This window comes from Culex quinquefasciatus, chromosome 3, assembly GCF_015732765.1.
Source record: "Culex quinquefasciatus strain JHB chromosome 3, VPISU_Cqui_1.0_pri_paternal, whole genome shotgun sequence".
NCBI classification, from domain to species: domain Eukaryota; kingdom Metazoa; phylum Arthropoda; class Insecta; order Diptera; family Culicidae; genus Culex; species Culex quinquefasciatus.
Window position 1 is genome coordinate 175,111,407 of NC_051863.1, and position 20,593 is coordinate 175,131,999.

At 40.1% G+C, this 20,593-nt stretch overlaps 1 protein-coding gene across 5 annotated transcripts in view; it reads left to right on the forward strand.

Moving 5' to 3' along the window:
- Window positions 1-15,378, forward strand: part of LOC6040647 (mediator of RNA polymerase II transcription subunit 13) — an 81,093-nt gene extending 65,715 nt beyond the window's left edge. For all 5 annotated transcript variants that reach the window (XM_038262809.1, XM_038262806.1, XM_038262810.1 and 2 more), the window contains 6 exons: window positions 1,621-5,591; window positions 5,662-5,894; window positions 5,957-6,802; window positions 6,870-7,014; window positions 7,081-7,226; window positions 13,217-15,378. In XM_038262809.1, the coding sequence (XP_038118737.1) occupies window positions 1,621-5,591; window positions 5,662-5,894; window positions 5,957-6,802; window positions 6,870-7,014; window positions 7,081-7,226; window positions 13,217-13,594 (5,719 nt within the window). In that variant the 3' untranslated portion in view covers window positions 13,595-15,378. The remainder of the gene's footprint in view (window positions 1-1,620; window positions 5,592-5,661; window positions 5,895-5,956; window positions 6,803-6,869; window positions 7,015-7,080; window positions 7,227-13,216) is intronic.
- The last annotated feature ends 5,215 nt before the right edge of the window (window positions 15,379-20,593 follow it).

Genomic DNA, 20,593 nt, shown 5'->3' on the forward strand with positions numbered 1-20,593 from the left:
GGGACCCTAAACCAAGTCGAATGCAACAGGTTCGGGTCAAATCGGTTCAGCCAGTGCCGAGAAACATGAGCTAGTTTGTTGGTCAAATACATACATACACACACACATACACACACACATACACACAGACATTTTTTCAGTTTTCGATTCTGAGTCGATATGTATACATGAAGGTGGGTCTACGACGTTTTTATACAAAGTTCATTTTTAGAGCAGGATTATAGCCTTACCTCAGTGAGGAAGGCAAAATTGAGTTTTTTTTTCGTATATGTAATACGAAGCTTTTTGAAAATTTTGAGTAGTTTCAAAAATTAAAATGCTGTGACTTTCAAAATCCATGAGTTTTTTTATGTCGAAAACTCGTAGTTTTGTGGAAAACTTAGATACAAAAACGAAATCTATGAGACACGCCTGATCCTTTTAGTTTTGTATCGAAAATACGTATATTTGTGAAAATTAAGTATTTTGTAAACACAATTTGAATATTTTTTTCCGTCTTGTGCAAAAAGGTGCCATCCGCAAAAAAAACGTACAATTTTTGGACATTTTTTTAAATTTCTTATAAGTTTATAAGTTATGGGATGCCTAAAGTTTGTAGGACCAAATAAAACTTTAGATATTCAAATAAAATTCAAATTATTAGACTGTTACCGAAATTGTTCATAACTTTTATGATGAAAAATTCAAATACAAATAAATCATATTTTGAAAAATAGGGAAAGGCATGTACATTCATTCGGGCATTTTATCAACAGTTTGGAAATTGGAATATAATTTTTAGAACATATTTGTGATTAATACTAATAAATAGCATCGTTAGGAGTGGATGCACTAGTTTCTGTAAATCGTCAAGAGACTTTGAAATAGGACTAGACTTTGAGTTTTTTTTGTTAAATAGAAAAAAGTTGTTTTTGGGTAGCTTCGGTGTTCAAACAATTTTATGCACTACACTAGACAAAATGACTCAATAAAAATAGTAGATTCTTGCTCGTCACGCAATGGCATGCAAAACCCTGTTTCAAAACCTTACCTTTCAATTAAGTTCACAAATCACTCCTTTAACCTTCCGGCATTAAAATAAATCGACTTTTAAAATTTTGGAACCTTCACGAACCATATAAAAGTTGGTTGATAGAAGGTACAACCGAGGGCATCTCTTCACCACACCAACCAATTCATGCTTACTATTTACAACTAGTTGCTGTTTTTCCCATGCTATCTCTTTCCTCTTTTTTTATTTTTTTTTTATTTGTGTGTGTCTGTTTGTGTGTTGATGCACATTTTTTCGTTTGTGTGTTTAGTGCTTTGCTAGTTTTTTTTCTTCTTTGCCTTTGGTTGCATGTCTGTTTTCTGCACTCCTCTTCCAACTAGGTATATCTTCATGTTGGAGAGCTATGTATTCATTTTTTGTATTGCTTTTCTCTTCTTTTCTACACATAATGCTGGCTGATTTATTCGCGGTGAAGGCGATTTATAGTGTTATTGTATTATTAGTTCTTTTTTTATTGGCTTTTACTAACTGTAAATCACTGGCGGCTAGAGACAAATCATTGTACTAGCTTGAAGTGGTACAATTTAATGCTGTTTGATTAACCGGCTTTTACCCATTTCTTTCCGCAGGTCAAACCAAAACTGCGGCGCCGGCGGTAGCACGCCGTACGGGGGACCTCCGTCCTACTGTCGGAATCCGCTCTCGATCGGGGACTCGCATCCGCTGCCCTCGGAGGGCAGCCCGGCGAGTGCGGCCCCGTCGCCGATGCAGTCGTCCGTGTCCCAGCCGACGTCGGTGCCGTCCGGCGATCAGCTCATCACCATGTCGCCGCACCCGCCCGCCTCGAACAACCCGCGCAGCGTCCAGCCGGGGACGCCCTCGTGCCTGGACCACCTGGACAAGAACACGCCGGCGCCGACGCCGACCGATCAGCACGACAGTAAAAGTATTACGGCCTCGCCGTACCACACGCCGTCCCATCCGGGTGGGGGAGGTGGAAGCGGTGGGGTCATGAGCGTTGAGACGCCCAACTCGCAGCAGTCTGGGGGTGGACAACAGCAGAACGTGCAGAACGCGTTGCAGACGGCGGCTGGGGGTGGTCAGCAGACGGGGTTGAGCAGTACCAGCAGTAGCAGTAGTGGTGGGACGACCAACAGCAGTCCGGGCAATCTGCCGAGTCATGGGGGTGGTGGTGGCGTTGGGATGGCTGGTATCAAGTGTGAAGTCATGCCTGGGACGACGCCGAGTGTTTATAGTAGTTTGAACCCGATCGCGAACCAGAGTCCGGTGAATAAGCGGGAAGCGATGCTGCAGATTCTGCAGTCGTTAAAGAGGCCATCGTTGTCTTCGCGGGATTACGAGGAGATCGCCGGGGAGGACTGCATCCCGAGCACGTCCCAGGCGCTGTACGACTACTCGTCGATCGACGCGTGGATGAATCATCCGGTTAAGCGGTATCGACCGAACGAGGAGTCCAAGCTGGCGCAGCAAATTCGTCACATGGACCTGTACGCGGACCAGAAGCACTCGGAGAAGTATCTGGCGACGGTGCAGAGTGTTGCGGATGGCGTCAAGCAGGATCCACAGGATCCGTTGGCACTTCCGGACGAGCGAGACTCGACACCTGGGCCTGGCAGTATGCTCAACGAGAGTCAGATCAAGACGGAAGCTGGTTGCGAACGAAGTGGCGGCGGCCAAGATGGCGAAGGAGACGACCAGATGTTGGGAGCGCATGAGATTAAGAAGGAAAAGGAAGATAAAGACGATCGGTTGTACACCGTGCAAGGGTTGCAGCCGAACTTGGACGACCTGGAGAACCTGTTTGATGACAGCGCGAATTACCACGACGATCCGGACATGAACGCCAACACGAGTCCGGCGTCGAACAAGAGTGGCAACATGGAGGACATCAAGAGGTTTACCGGGTGCGGCACCGGTACCGGCCACACCGGCATTCTCAGTCCAAAAGAACTCTCCCAAATGTTTCCAACTCCACCGAGTTTAGAGCACCATCCAAACTCAAGCCCAGGAGCCGGAGGCTTCCTCTCGGACGGGATCGTAATAGACACCATGGTTGAAAGCGCAGCTACGGCCATCCCCATCCTGGGCAGTCCCCAGGAAGAACCCATCGACGACTGGTCGTACGTATTTCTCCCTCCTCCAATCTGCAAGTACGTCGGATCGTCCAAGTACGCCCCGCTGCAGCAACTCCCCAGTCAACTAACCCAACCTCAAGTTACGCTCCCGCTCAACTGTGTGTACAAATCCTCCTCGCAACTCCGCAAGGAAAAACAGGAACGCGAAAAACTCATCAAACTGCGCGAACTCCAAGAACAGCAAGAAGCTGCTCAACAGCAGCAGCAACAACAACAACAACAACAGCAAGCTCAAGTGGAAAACATCCCGCCAAACGCCAACACCAACGCCACCAGCAACGTCATGATGAAGCAGGAACCCGTTCTGACCGTACCTCAACCCCTGAGCAGCGCTCCAAACTCGCTCAACTTTAACGGAAATGCCGGCGGAGGCATCGGCAACCCGTACTCGAATCCCCCCTCCCAAGGCGTCCTATCGCGACCCCCCTCAGTCAACTCCCTAATGAGTCCCTCACCCATGAACAACGGAGGAGGAGGAGGCGCGATGATGAACAACAACATGTTCCACCCGGGCATGCTGCGGCAGGGCATGTCCCCGATATCCCCGGCAACGCCCGGTGGAGGAACTCCGGCGATGCGCGTCCCAACCCCCCAAGGTTCCTGCCCGCTGCCGTACCCATCCCCTCTCGGAGCCGCAGGCAGCCCCGGCAATCCGATGAACTTCCGCCGGACGCCGATTCTGCCTCCACCGCCGTACGACGTCGCCGTGGCGTCACCCGCTACCTCGACGACCTCTTCCTACCACGCGAAGCAGTTCGGGCCGGACGATGGGGCCGAGCCGGCGACGCCGTCCGCCCCGGAAGTTGCTTCAAACAATCCTTCGCTGCAGCAGCGACTGGTAACGGCCATCGAGACGAGCGCGCTGCTGGTGAACGTGCTGCTGTACGACACGTCGCTCAACATCTTCCGGGATCACAACTTTACCAGTTGTACGCTGTGCGTGTGCAACGCCGGTCCCAAGTGCGTGGGGAACATCCGGGGAGCGGACTCGGGGCCGTATTTGGCTCTTCCTGGGACGAGCTTCCTCGGCGGTAGCAGCAAGGGTGGGTCGGCCAAGTCGACGCCCTCGCAGTTCAACGGGGGGAACAACAACAACAATGGTGCCTTTGAGATGATGAATTCGCCGGCGGTGGCCATCAACGGTGGCAATAGCTTGCAGAACGGTTACCTGGACGAAGATCCCATCAAGTGTACGTGCGGTTTCAGTGCGCTGGTCAATCGCCGGTTGGCGCACCGAGCGGGCTTGTTCTTCGAGGATGAACTCGAGATTACCGGAATGGCCGAAGATCCGGCGTTGCACAAAAAGGGCTCGCTGTTGGAGTTCCTGCTGGGCAAGGGCGCCGAAGCTTCGGGCGTAAGCTGTGATAGTTCCCCGCTACCGCTGCGGATCATGGATCTGCTGCGGCAGCACTGTGCGGTCATTCAGAGTTCGAGCAACTCGATTCACCGAGCGGTGGCCCGGTTTCGTAGTGCAATGACGGTCAAGAGTGTGGCAAACGCCACCGTCCACATGCTGGAGTATTCGGATGCCAACGATGTGATCAGTTTGGCACTGGAACAAAGCCGGTTGCAAGCGATCAGCGAGACCAAACCCGAACAGGAAACGGCGCTAGTCAAAACCAGTGGAAATGTTCACAAGTGGCCGTATCTGCGAGCTGGCGGCCCAAAGAGCAACCAAGACATTGTCCGGATAATGAAGTCCATGCAACCGTTGCTTCAGGACGCCTTCCACAAAAAGTGCACCACCCGACTTTGGGACGCCCCATACACGATCCAGGGCCCCCTGACCTGGCGACAGTTCCATCGTCTAGCCGGACGAGGCACAGGCCAGTGCGAACCCCAACCCGTACCATCCCTCGTCGTCGGCTACGAAAAAGACTGGCTCTCCCTGTCCCCGTACGCCATCCAGTACTGGGACAAACTACTCCTCGAGCCGTACTCGTACGCGCGGGACATTGCCTACGTTGTCGTCCTCCCGGACAACGACTTCATCGTGTCCCGTGTCAAGACCTACTTCAAAGAACTCAGCACCACGTACGAAATGTGCAAACTGGGCCGGCACAACCCGATCAAGGGCTGGGACGGCGTACTCCGCGTCAGCTCGAACCGCGTCCTCAAGGAAACGCAAAACTCCAACGCCGACGAGTGGTTCACCAGCCTGGGCGACAGCCGCCTGTCCGACCTGCTCAAACTGTACGCCCAAACGTGCCAACAGCAGCTTGCACCGTACCTCTCGAAGGTACCCTCGGACAAGAGTCTGCTCGACCCACCCGAAAATCACAACGTTTCCTCATCGCACGCCGCCGCCGCACTTGCCCTGTCCCAGGCGGCCAGCTCAACGCCCAACCGAGACGGCCAAAGTCCGATGCCGCCGCCTCCGCCGAGCACGCCCGACCCGTCGCAACCCGGCGACAAGGCGCCCAGCACACCCAAGTCCGACAATGGTGAGTTCACTGCTTGTACCAACTCAGACCAGTTTCCAAAGCTCTAATTATCTTTTTCTCAACCTTGCAGACGCCGACGGCAGCATGCTGAACACGTCCTCGTCCAGCAGTCCGGCCGACCGGATGCAGCACGACGACGACGGCAAGGAGCCGCCGCACATCGTGCTGTACATGGTGGAACCGTTCACGTGCGGCACGGACAAGCCCGAAACGGAGCGGTTGGCGTGCCTGTCGCTGCTGCGGTGCTACTCGAACATTCTGAACCAGGTGCCGGACTCGATTCGGAGCAATATTAGCGTGCAGGTTGGTATTCTTGGAGCTAGAATAGATTCAATAGTTCTCTAACAAAATATTGATCATTGCAGCTCATCTCGCTGGAGAGCATCCTGGAGTTGGGACGCAGCAGAAATCGGTTGCGGTTGAGCGATCACATGCGCTGCCAAGCGTTGAGCATCTTTTCGCAGAGTCGGCGGTTCATGGCGCACGCGAACAACGTGAAGAGCTTGACGGGCTTCGGGACGGCGGCGAACGCGGACGCGTTCATCAAGAACAAGGACGAAAAGAACCGGACGCCGTACAAGCTGTACACGCCACCGTACGTGCTCGCCAAGCTGACGGAGAAGAAGGAGAACACCGAGTCGTTTGGACAGACGAGCATCAAGCAGCAGTGTTCGATCATGTACTGCAGCTACTGCCTGAGCGAGGACCAAAGCTGGTTGCTGGCGGTGGCCACCGACGATCGGGGGGAGTTCCTGGAGACGGTCACGATCAACATCGACATTCCGAACCGGGTGCGGCGGAAGCGGGCGTCCGCGCGACGATCCGGACTGCAGAAGCTGATGGACTTTATTCTGGGATTGATTTCCCAGACGGTGCAACCGTGGCGGATCGTCATCGGTCGCGTCGGCCGGATAGGGCACGGCGAGCTGAAAGGTTGGAGCTGGCTGCTGAGCAAGCAGAACCTGCAGAAGGCGTCCAAACACCTGAAGGAGATCTGCGAGCAGTGTTCGCTGATGCACCCGGTGTCGGTGCCGAGCATTCTGAGCGCTTGCCTGGTCACGCTGGAACCGGACTCGGCGCTACGAGTCATGCCGGACCAGTTTACGCCGGACGAGCGGTTCAGCCAGCTGTCGATGCAGTCGCCGCTGACGACGCCCCAGGACGTGACCTGTACCCACATCCTGGTGTTCCCGACCAGCGCGAGGACTCAGGTAAGAAACGCTCTCTTCAAACAAAGAAGTTTTCAACGGCTAAACAACATTAATTCTCTCCCGTCAGTCCGCCCAATCGGCATTCGTGGAGCAGCACATCAACGACGACGAGTTCGGGCTGGAGCTGGAGGGCAATCTGGAAGGGTTGGGCCTGGACGGCGAGTGCGACGAGGACGGCATCAACGGGCTGGGGGATCTGTTTGACAACTGGGGTAAGATGAAAATATTAACTTTAGTGTGTAGAGCCCTCGAACTAACGATTGTGTGTTTACTTGTAGACGATCTGCCGACGCAGCAGCTGATGCAGAACGACTCCCGACAGGGCAGTCCGAGCCCGTTCGAGGGACAGCGGCACAGCCCGGGTGACAGCGGGTCCAACTGTGCGCAGAACATGAACGGGTTTATGGCGCAGGAAGCGGAAGATGTAAGTTTGAAGATTATCTTAAGTTTAAAAACACAAATTAAATTTGTTTTGATGGTTGCGGATTGATTGTTTGAATTTCGTTATTAAATATTTTTAATTTTTTTTTTTGCAATTGGAATTTTTTTATTAACAAAGTCAGATTATCTTACGTATTTTTTCCCCCTTTTTCGAAATGTTTTACTGTAGCCACCAACTTTTTTGAAAAAAAAAAAAAAAACCCATCGTTTTCTGTAAAATTTATCGAAATTTAAAATCATAATATGCCATTCTTTAAAAATTATTTCAATTTCAGAAGTTTCTTTTTTAAATTTTTGAAAACAATCTTATTTTAAAATATTCCTAAAGTTTTTTCTCCAATTTTTTTTAAGTTTTTGAATTATTGATGGCAGAAAAATTTGCCAACAGAGACCTTATTTAAAAACCCTGTGTAATTTTTTATGTAAAACGGTAAAACACACGACTAAAAAAAAATATTTGAAAAGACAATATGTTTTCGATGGATCAACTTTGGTCCCCTTGGAACGAGCTGTCAAGTAGGACCTTTTCTACCAAGAAGGGCCGCGAAGTAAATTTTTAAAAATTTATTTAAAAATCCATTTAAACGCTATGCGTTCCAATAAAAGGTCATTTTTTTGTTATCGTTTGAAAACTAATGATTGCAAAACAAATGAACTAGTCCAAAATGAGTTTTAAAACACTTTTTGCTTTAAATTTTGAGACACACATAAACTTAACAAGATAAATGCAAATTAAAATACTAAAAATAAAACAAGAAAAACATAAAACAAGAGAAGTAATGTTTTTCGTAGAACAAAAGTTGCTCAAAATGACCTCCTGAACACAGGAAAAATAAACATTTTCGAAAAAAAAAATTTGGGCGGTAGAGGGTTAATTTATTTCGTTTTGTTTGCATAAACTGTTAACCTACGAATAGTGACAAGTCATTTTCAGACATGCGGCTTTACACCTGTAGTAGTGAAATCGGAGTCCAGCCGAATAATCCAGACGATGATTTTTTGAGTTTCATTTTACCAATCTTTCGTGCATGATTCTTTGAATGTCATGAAGAAACTTCCATCGCTGGAAAGGGCGAAAGCACTTAATATTGACACTATCAAATGTTTTGGGATTGATTTTTAAAATTTTCAAATCATGTTTTATAGAAAGAGCAACGAAATTTACCAAGATTTTTTAAATTAAAAATGGAAATAGTTTTGGAGATATCGCGAGCAGAAAAATGATTTAGAAACGGATCACATTATCAAAGAAAAAAAAAAAGTAACAAAAAATATGTATTATTTATTCTTCTACAAAATATAAATAATAAATAAAATAGAAGATAAAAAACCGAGAAATTAAGAAAGCTAAGTTTGAAAGGATTGGAGAATTTATGATCAATTCTCTCAGATTTCGGTCATTCGATTTTTTTTTTGTATTTTTTAATCCGACTGAAACTTTTTTGGTGCCTTCGGTATGCCCAAAGAAGCCATTTTGCATCATTAGTTTGTCCATATAATTTTCCATACAAATTTGGCAGCTGGCCATACAAAAATGATGTATGATAATTCAAAAATCTGTATCTTTTGAAGGAATTTTTTGATCGATTTGGTGTCTTGGGCAAAGTTGTAGGTATGGATATGGACTACACTGAAAAAAAATGATGCACGGTAAAATTTTTTTGGTGATTTTTTATTCAATTTTTTGTCACTAAAACTTGATTTGCAAAAAAAAACACTATTTTAATTTTTTTTTTATATGTTTTAGAGGACATCAAATGCCAACTTTTCAGAAATTTCCAGGTTGTGCAAAAAATCTTTGAGTGAGTTATAAATTTTTGAATCAATACAATTTTTTTCAAAAAATCGAAAAATTGGTCGCAAAAATTTTTCAATTTCATTTTTCGATGTAAAATCAAATTTGCAATCAAAGTGCACCGTTTTCAAGTTAAATCCATTTTTAGGTGACTTTTTTGAAAATAGTCGCAGTTTTTCATTTTTTTAAATTAGTGCACATGTTTGCCCACCTTTGAAAAAAATATTTTTGAAAAGCTGAGAAAATTCTCTATATTTTGCATTTTTGAATTTTGTTGATACGACCCTTAGTTGCTAACATATTGCCATGCAAAGATCTAAAAACAGGAAAATTGAAGTTTTCTAAGTCCTACCCAAACAATACACCATTTTCTAATATCGATATCTCAGCAACTAATGGTCCGATTTTCAATGTTAAAATATGAAACATTCGTGAAATTTTCCGATCTCTTCGAAAAAAATATTTTCAATATTTTTAAACCAAGACTAACATTTGAAAAGGGCCAAACATTCAATATTACGCCCTTTTAAAATGTTAGTCTTGGTTTAAAAATTTTGAAAATATTTTTTTTCGAAAAGATCGGAAAATTTCACGACTGTTTCATATTTTAACATTGAAAATCGGACCATTTGTTGCTGAGATATCGACATTGGAAAATGGTGTGATGTTTGGGTGGGACTTAGAAAACATCAATTTTCCTGTTTTTAAACCTTTGCATGGCAATATCTCAGCAACTAAGGGTCGTATCAACAAAGTTCAAAAATGCAAAATATAGAGCTTTTCAAAAATATTTTTTTCAAAAGTGGGCAAACATGTGCACTAATTTAAAAAAAATAAAAACTGCGACTATTTTCAAAAAAGTCACCTAAAAATGGATTTAACTTGAAAACGGTGAACTTTATCATAATTTTACTGAAGTACTTTTTGATAGCAAATTTGATTTTACATCGATAAATAAAGTTAAAAAATTTTTGCGACCAATTTTTCGATTTTTTGAAAAAAATAGTATTGATTCAAAAATTCTTAACTCACTCAAAGATTTTTTGCACAACCTGGAAATTTCTGAAAAGTTGGCATTTGATGTCCTCTAAAACATATCAAAAAAAAAAAAATTAAAATTGTGTACTTTTGCAAATCAAGTTTTAGTGACAAAAAGTTCAATAAAAAATCACCAAAGAATTTTTTACCGTGCATAATTTTTTTCAGAAAAAAACGAAAAAAAAGGTGTGGTCCTGGTGGTCCTCTAAACTATGGGATTTCCTATATTGATAGGACCTTTTCGAATAAAACTCTAGATTTATGTTAATCTCACAACCAGGGGCGCCGACTCTGGGGGGGCACGGTATTTTTTGCCCCCCTTAAAATTGGGCAGGGGGGGCAGCCCATACATTGTGCCCCCCCCAGAAATTTTGGAAGGAAAATATTTTTTTTTTTTCAAATATTACAAATAAAATTCACAGAAATAATTGAAAATAATATTTAAAACTTAATTGAAACATCGTTTGTACACACGGATAGAATTCTTGTAAGCGAATCTGTTAAATAGTTCAAAAACATTTGTGGTTTTTTGAAATCTGTGATTTTTTTTAAATCGTTTACATTTTTTCTATAGTACCTCATCTACAATCAAACTTACGCAAACTCTTGCGAAAACAATCATCAAGTTTTCGGACGCAACATTCTGCGATTTGCCATTGTAGATAAGGATTTAGCGAAAGTAAACTGAAACACTTTGTTGACTGCTTTACATTTACATTTACAAAAATGCTGATAAATTCGATAATATTTTGGGTATTTTAGAAAGCATTTGAAGAGATTTCAAAGACATTTGTTAACCGTAAAACGTTCTGTACCAATTTTAGCTTAAACATATAATTGTCTCAAAAAAAGAAATTTTTATAATAATCATATAATCTTAAAAAACACAAGTGTATCGCCTTCTACAATTTATGATCGATTTAAAAAAAATAATAAGGCCATAGAAATTTTAACTGCACCCTAAAAAATTTTTATTTAAGTTCCAAAATTCTCAAATTCTGAACTTCTGAAATTCTGAACTTCTGAACCTCTGAACTTCTGAAATTCTTAAATTCTGAACTTCTGAACTTCTGAACTTCTGAACTTCTGAACTTCTGAACTTCTGAACTTCTGAACTTCTGAAATTCTTTAATTCTTAAATTCTTAAATTCTTAAATTCTTAAATTCTTAAATTCTTAAATTCTTAAATTCTTAAATTCTTAAATTCTTAAATTCTTAAATTCTTAAATTCTTAAATTCTTAAATTCTTAAATTCTTAAATTCTTAAATTCTTAAATTCTTAAATTCTTAAATTCTTAAATTCTTAAATTCTTAAATTCTTAAATTCTTAAAAAATAGCTTAAATGTTAGATTTTTCAACATTGAATTTTATTGTTATTTCTAAATTTCTGATTGCTTAAATTTCTGAATTTCTTCTTTTGATTTTTCAAAAATTTCAAGCCATGAGTTTTTTTTATCTTTAGATTTTTTTTCTATTATAATATTATTTTTAATTTTGGAATATTGAATTTTGTGTATCTTTTTTTTTAATAGCAGATTTGATAAATTGTTGTTTTTTATTGAGTATTAGTTTTATTTTTAATTTCTCAAGTTCTAAATTTTTGCTTTTTACTTTTGTTTTTATTTTTAGAATATTTGTATTGCTGAATTTCTTAATATCTGTTAATTATGAGTGAGAATATGCCAATAAGAAGGAATTCGCCTTCTAAACATACAAATAATTAATCCAATCACAATTTTAAATCACGTTTTAATAAATTATTTTTCCAAAAATAATGGATTCCGGATGAAAATAATTCTTTTCACATCGTAATATTCCAATTGGTAAAATTCGTGATATACAAGAACCTCAAACAGCTTATCGCCATTCTTACCTATTGATTTCGGAAAACAACCGTGCCCCCCCAACATTTTGGACTAGTCGGCGCCACTGCTCACAACCACATTTTGTGAAATTTTGTTCATTTATTGACAGTATTTTTACCGCGTTCTCAACAATCGAGTTCGGTTAAAAAAAATTGATTACACTTTCAATAATTTTTCCTATTTTTAGTATTATATAAAAATTTAGTATTTTTCCTATTTTTAACTATAGTATTATTTGAAAATTCTTCAAAGGTTTACTTTCATACAAGATTTTTGAGTAAACTAAAAAAATGATTTGAGTTTTTGCAATTGTTTTAGTATTTGCAACATGAAAAAAATATTCAGAACCTAGAAGAGCTTATGTCTTTACATTGAGCCTATGTCCGACTCATGCGACATATTAACGTTGATTTTGATGCAAAAGTACAGATAGGATTCGTGAATCAGCGATTACAAATTAGCTAGGATTGGGATTAGCGAACATTCAAAGTATCGAAATTCAAATTTTCAGATCGGCTTTGTACAGTACTTGTTCGGTAACTGGGCTGAACGCAAAATAACGAGGGGACCACCGATGCATAATATTTTCCTGGTGAATTATAAAAACAAAAAAATACTTAAATTTATTTACAATGCTTCGTTTTCATATTTCTTTAAATGTGACTTGAAATAAAATAAAAGTTTGAAAATAGTAGTTTATGCAACAAGTTGCAATAAGAGGATTTTTTCAGCACGAGTCGTACATTTATCCAACGAGGTTCACCGAGTCAAATTTTCATGTATTTTGTCAATATATCGTTTAAATAAAAAAAATGTTGAAAAGTGTTACTTTTCAAAACAAGTGCTGAAAAGTTTAACTTTTCAGCACCCATTTGAGTGCTGAAAAGTAGAACTTTTTAGCATTTATTTTGAAAAGTGTTGCTATTCGATTCTGTTATTTTTGGTACAGAAAAGTAGGCTATTTCGTCGTTCAAGAATGACAGGAAAAGTAAGTAGTTTCACGACGGAATTGCAAAAAAGTTATTTTTATTCATTGAACAGGCTTTTCGCCATCGGCTACATTAACCCCTTGGTCATTTCGGTTTGTTTTGGTTTTATGACGTTTGTCTGCTTTTTAACTGGGCTACGGCCCAGTTATCGAGCGCACAGTTAAAAAGCAGCCCAGTTACCAAACAACTACTGTATTTGTATTTTTTTTATATAAATAACCAAAATTAGTGTAAGCTTCGAAGGCCCGAAATAACAACAACACACTCTTCCTCCCCCTCCCACAGGTCGGCTCCCTCGCCCAGCAACCGATGGCCATCGGCTACCTCGTCTCGACGGCCCCGACCGGCCGCATGCCGCCCTGGTTCTGGGCGTCCTGTCCCCACCTGGAGAACGTCTGTCCGGTGTTTCTGCGGATCGCGCTCCACCTGAACAGCTTCCAGATCCTGCAGAACAACGACGACCCGATGGCGCAGTCCCAGTCGACGACGGAACATCCGCTCGACTCGAACATCACCGCCGACGTGCTGCGCTTCGTGCTCGAGGGCTACAACGTGCTGTCGTGGCTCGCGATGGACTCGAACACGCACGACCGGCTGTCGTGTCTGCCCGTGCACGTCCAGGTGCTAATGCAGCTGTACCACATGACGGCGGCGCTGGCCTAAGACCGAGGTTGGCCCAGCAACCAACACACACCCCCCCTCGACTGTCTGTGATATTAGGTAAAAGGTTAAAGGAAGAGAGAGAGAGAGGTCTAGCAGCAGAAAGGCAACGTGACAACCCCGCTAAAGTTTTAACATTTTGAAATTTTGTCCAAATTTTATTAGTTTCAATTGCGGCCAAGATCTGGTTTTACACAAACACACACAAACGCAGTATATAAGTTACTAATTTATTCTTCTTTGTAGAGAATGCAAGCCACTGTGAAAGTATTGAGGTGACACCAAAAAGTTAAATTTTCCAAGCTTTTTCGCAAACAGTATTTTGGTTTTCCCCTTTTCCCTAAACCTAAAAAAAATTAAACCAATTTAACACACAAACGAGCAGCAAATTGTGGAGATTAACAACAAACAACTGAACCTAGGGAACATTGCAATCTTTTGTTTTCGTCGTAACTCTGTGTAAAGTTTTGTACATAAAATAAGACAAAAAAAAACGGTAGAAAAAGTCAATTTATACATGCGAACAGATGTATGTGAAATCACACTCTAGGGAATTGTGTAAAAGTTTCTTAGTTGGTAGTAAGATGAGTCCCCCTTTCCTCTTTGAAAAGAAACAAGATATAAACAAAAAAAACTATTGCGTGTAGTGCAGAAGCAAACAGAGATCCAATCAGTGTTGTTTTGTTATTTAAAGCAAACCGAGAATGGTCGTTAGTTAATACACCTAAACCAGGCACGCAAAAAAAAAGTGTAAATAACAGTGTCTCATCCCTCGGGCAAATAAATTCTGAAAGAATTGCCTCCCCCCTTTTTGTACATACTTCTTATGCTAAGTATAAAGTTTTAGGGGAAACACAAAATCAAACATTAAATAAAAAAAAACTAAACCCTTTCAAATCTGAATCAGACTTCAAATAAAAATGTGTGTAAAAAAAAACGTAAGTTAACCCTCGCTCTCCCTCTGACTCAGTGCACGGGGGGACGAGACGAGAACAACATATTTATTTCAAATTAACTCCGCGCTACAGCGCGGGGAAAGAAATAGTGACCAAATGCAACGCGCTCATAACAATGTGTAAATAATATAAACAAAAATGAAAGTAGTAATTAAACTAGTAGCACACCGACACACCATTATTAGTGATTAGTTAACCTGCAATCGAACCATTATCATCATGCTCACACACACACAGCAAAAAAAAACATGATTTTACAGAGCAAGCACTAACTAGAATTATTAGCAAGAAATAGTTTTAAAAGAAGCAGCAGCAAAAAAAAAAATCGTTCCAAGAGGCATTCTAAAACAATGATTGAAACCCCCCGCCTCGGAAATAGATCGAGGCGTGAACAGACAAACGGAAATCAAAGATTTTGGTGGGTGGATTAGAATCATCAATTTTATCGGTAAGAAAAGTAGGCAAATGAAATGTAGGTTTGAGCAAAAAAGAAATGGTGGAACGAGAATTCTATCGTAAGTTTAGGCCAAATTGTATTAAAAACAAAGTAAAACAACAAGCAAAAATTTTTTGAGCAAACAACAAATGAGTGTTAGTGACGGCAAAAAAAACTATTGAAAAGTGAAAAACCAGAAGATATACATCGCAAAGAAACTTAAACACTTAAAAATGAGTAGGAACAATGGTGTGGAAGGAAAAGTGAGTAATTGTGGTAATTTAAAAGAGAGAGCAAGATTTGCGAAAATGAGCGAATTTAGAGCGTGCATGAAGAGTAAGCGTGTGTGGCCCGGCCCTTGTGGTGAAACAAAATAAGAATATTACTATGCAAAATGAGAAGAAAATAACAAAAACTATTAATATTAATGAATTGTCATTAATATAAATTAATTACTATACATGATTATTATATAAAATATTAATACTTGTATATGTTAAGGTTTCGTTTACAAAAAATCATAAAAATAAATGGATCATCATTGAAAACAAACAATGCATTTTTTTTTTATTTTACTTCATTGAGAAAAATCCCACCACAACTCGTAATAATAATAATACTCGTAATACTGAATGTTTGTTCCTTTCTAAAAATGTTGAAAATATTGTTTTCGAAAAGATCGGAAAATATTCCAAATTTTAACGTAAATCGGACCTATAGTTGCTGAGATATCGACATTAGAAAATAGTGGGTTGTTTGGGTAAGACTTAGAAAACATCAATTTTTTTGTTTTTAAACCTTTGCATGGCAATATCTCAGCAACTGAGAGTCGTATCAACAAAGTTCAAAAAAGCAAAATGTAGACAATTTCTCAGCTTTTCAAAAGTGGGCAAACATGGGCACTAATTTTAAAAACGTTACTTAATCCTCTACTGCCCAAATTTTTATTTCGAAAATTTTTATTTTTCCCGTGTTTAGGAGGTCATTTTGAGCTTCTTTTGTTTGACGAAAATCTTCACTTCTCTTGTTTTATGTTTTTCTTGTTTCATTTTTTGTATATTGATTTGCATTTATCTTGTTTAATTTATGTTTGTTTTTGGTAGTCTTTGGCCTATTTGGCCAGCCGGGACCGTGGTGTAGGGGTAAGCGTGATTGCCTTTCACCCAGTCGGCCTGGGTTCGATCCCAGAAGGTCCCGGTGGCAACTTTTGAGACGAGATTTGTCTGATCACGCCTTCCGTCGGATGGGGAAGTAAATGTTGGCCCCGGTCTAACCTAAAAAGGTTAGGTCGATAGCTCAGTCCAGGTGTAGGAGTCGTCTCCCTGGGCCCCTGTCCCGGTGGAGTCGCTGGTAGGCAGTTGGACTCACAATCCAAAGGTCGTCAGTTCGAATCCCGGGGTGGATGGAAGCTAAGGTGTAAAAAGAGGTTTGCATTTGCCTCAACAGTCAAGCCTTCGGACATCAAGTTTCGAGTAGGAATCCCGTAATCGGGAACGCCAAGGCAATGCTGTAGAGCGAATAATTTGATTTGATTTTTTTTTAATTTATATTTATTCAAATTTCTTTTCCATGTACATTCATTCAGTTAAAATATTATTGAGTGTCCAATCACAAACGATGACTTTTCACCTCAATTTTAAATAGGGGAAATTCTCGTATCTTTGGCAGGTTAAGCACTCGCTCCTAACTCCATCCAATTTGCTGATTTTCACTATTTAAACAACTAATTTTGCAAAACTTTTGATAGAAACTTGCATGCTCACTTCTTATTGAGCTATTTATCACTCGAGTTTAGTTGAAAACGCTTTTAATTAGCTTTAATTGAATGTCAAAGTTCTGACCTGCCAACATTAGAGGCACGCTGGAATTAGATGTTGTTCCCCTACTAGCAACTTTCATTTATTCATGAAATATTGTAGCTTTCGCTATTCAGTGATTTCAAATGTAGGAGGTCCTACATGTACAAAAGGGAAAAGGGATACCTTAAAACTAACTTATAAACTATATAAAGAGCGGATCAATGCAGCTGAAGACTGCAATGATTTTTGTCGAAATGCATCAATTATCTTATTTGACATAACATCCAAAGTGTCAACTTCGACTAATTGATGAAGTTCACTGGTGCTGAACCAGGGAGGAGGTTTCAGAATCATTTTCAGACTTTTGTTCTGAATCCTCTGAAGTTTTTCTTCCTGGTTAAGCAACAGCTTGTCCAGATCGGCACAGCATAAAGCATGGCAGGTCTGAAAATTTGTTTATAAATTAACAGTTTATTCTTGAGACAAAGTCTAGAATTCCTGTTTATAAGTGGATACAAACATTTAATACATTTGTTACATTTAACCTGGATACTTTCAATGTGATCCTTGTAAGTAAGGTTTTTGTCAAAAGCAAGTCCAAGATATTTCACTTGATCCTCCCACTTTAAATTTACCTCATTCATCTTTATAATGTGATGACTTTTGGTTTAAGAAAATCAGCCCTTGGTTTGTGAGGGAAAATAATAAGTTGAGTTTTTGCAGCATTTGGAGTAATTTTCCATTCTTTCAAATAAGAATTGAAAATATCCAAGCTTTTTTGTAATCTTCTTGTGATGACACGAAGGCTTCTGCCTTTGGCGGAGATGCTTGTGTCATCAGCAAAAAGTGATTTTTGACATCCTGGGGGCAAATCAGGCAAGTCAGATGTAAAAATATTGTATAAAATTGGACCCAAAATGCTTCCTTGAGGGACGCCAGCACGTACAGGTAGTTGATCAGATTTGCTATTCTGATAACATACCTGCAGAGTACGATCCGTCAAATAATTTTGAATAATTTTCACGATATAAATCGGAAAATTAAACCATTTGATTTGATTTGGCCTATTCTACCACCTCCTATCATTACATTTTGCCAATCTAATGTTTTCGTCTTTTTACAGTCAATTTTCCAAGTTTTTGCTTGTTTTTTTTTACATTTTCTGCTATAAAATGGCACCATTATCATTTAAATTGTTTAAAAATTCGTAGAGGCATAGGCTGGGACACTAGACAAAATACTGCATTCTACTTTTTATATAGGAAATGTTCGTAGCCAAAGTTGACCCCTAAAAAATGACATTTTTAAAAACATTGTTAAAGTCACATAAAACAAGTGAAACTTCCAACCTATAAACTTTCTAAAATTTTAATAGTTCTTCTTTCCAATGCTTTTTAACGGTCCAAAATTGGTCGAAAATTTGATTTTTGCAGATTTTTTTAAATCGAAGCCCGTCTAAAGGCGGGGTTGGGTTGCATCCAGATTTTTAAGCGAAAATGGTGTTCGAATGGTGAACGCCCGAAATGTCAAAATCACGTAGTGATACCAACATTGGGAAAGCAACTTGTCTAGGGAATATAAATCTTGAGGAATTTTATCTGGGCCCCGTCCTGTCGCGTCCGTCAGTAGTCTTGTCGTACATTACAACTAGAAGCAGATCTGCTAATGAAATAGTACACTCCGACCAGTTCAACTGATCATTTAAGTCCAATTATTCATTTACGGAAAACTAACTAACTTGAATCAACAACCTAAACAAAACTGTCTGAAAGTAACTTGAATCTCAAATCCCCGAAATTATAATTGCAAAGCCAAACATTCCTTTACCTTCTTTTTAAAACTGACTTGCCGCTTCCAAAACCAATAAACATAAATGAACAGTTCATACTTTACAAGTTGAATACTCTTCGTTAACCCTCTAACGCCCAGAGCTGTTTGCTTATCGTAAAAATAGTAAATGGCTTAATTTTGGTACAATAATGCAGGAAATACTTTACTTTGACCCACAAACACCGAATTAGGGCAAAAAAGTTGAATTTGAAGTGGTGCACCAGAGCACCATCAGGAAGATGAGCAACTTTTTTTTAAACCACAAAATCCCGTTTTCTTCAAATCTATTGGTTCATTTGCTTGAAAACGCTTCGAAATGTGATAAAAACAACTTATTCTTTGCTGTAAGACCATATTTCTGAAGTATTAACTACAAATTCTAAAATCTCTGCATTTTCAGGTTTCTTTGATTGGCTCATTCAAAACCCGCAAACAACCATTTTCATGAAAAATGAGAAAAGTAATAAAACTATCGGTCTAATAACAATGTTTTGTCTTGCTTTTGAATAGTCAAAACGTTTATAAACTTTTGTTTTGATAAAAATAAGCTTTTTCTGTAATTTAGAAAAAAAAAGTGCTCCTGAATATTTAGTTGCTCATATGTGCCTAGGTGGTGCTCTGGTGCACCAAATGAAAAAGGTTGAAAAACACTTAAAACCGGTCCAAACTCACAATGTTTTTCACAGGGGTTCTTGTCCAAGGTTCAAATGATAGCAAAACATTTTTTGTTTCATAAAATTTTGTGTTTGGTAATTTTTACGGGCTTTCGAAAACAGGTCTTATTTATTTCCCTAAAATTGACCCATTTTTGTTTACATTTCACACTGTAACTTGTGCTTAACCAAATTTGATGAAATTTGGGGAGATGTTAGTATACATTCTACATGAACACCTGCAACTTAAAGCACCATGAAAAGTTATGTCAGTTCCGAGATATTTGAGTTCAAGGTTTTGGTGCTCTGGAGTAACCATGGGCGAGAGAGGGTTAAGAAGACTATTTCGTGCCTTCCATTTCATTAGGGCACAGAAGCTCTGCAAACAAGAGTGTATCCCTATCGTACCTAATATACCTAAACTGTCAATTGAGTGAAAGAGATGAACTCCTGTTCACAAAACCCTTGTGTCCATTTGAAATGTTAGGCTCCATTTGATCGTCAAAACTCCTGTAAATCCTCGATTCGCAACAATGGTCGATACAACCATAATCCGAGAACCGTTAGTTCAACAGATTAACGAATTTTGTCCGATATCATTTCATTATTGATTGATCGAGACTCTATGGATGTTTTGACAATTCCGAATGGTTAGTATATCACTTAAATTATAATCAGAGATTCTCACTTAACTCGTTTGCACAGAACTGTCGGCCTGGAATTATTAAACAATCTAAAGTTACAAAAAAAACTAGCTATTCTGAGTGCCTTGCAAAAAACTTATTTATTAAAATACCAGATCCTAACCTAACACCCTCATTAAGATAAGAAAAAATCACGCTTCTGTTTTTGTGATTAATTAAATTATTTAATATAATCCCACAATGCCTAGAAGAGATCTCTCTTACTGTTGTGCGTAAGCGTTGCTTTGCTTTATGAATTTCTACCTAAGCTTATGATGTATCAAAAAGATTTAAACCTGTTCCTACCAGATTTTATTAACAAGAATATTGAGATGCAAATAAAAAAATCAATATCTTGCAATTTTACATAGTATAAAAGTTGTGATTTCTATCAACACAAGTATATAAATATAAAATAAATGTGTGATATAAATCAACATCGGAAACCATCTTTGCAAATAGCCCTGAAACGACGGCAACGTGTGGCTCCATCTCCAGGGAAGGTGAAGCCGTTGATCATTTTCGAAGAAAATTGATCATGTGTGTGTGTGTGTGGTCCAATCCAATACCCGCTTACCGGTAGCGATATTATGGGAAAGTATAATTTGTATCAGACTTTGTACATGACGAATGCTGGGGTGTAAG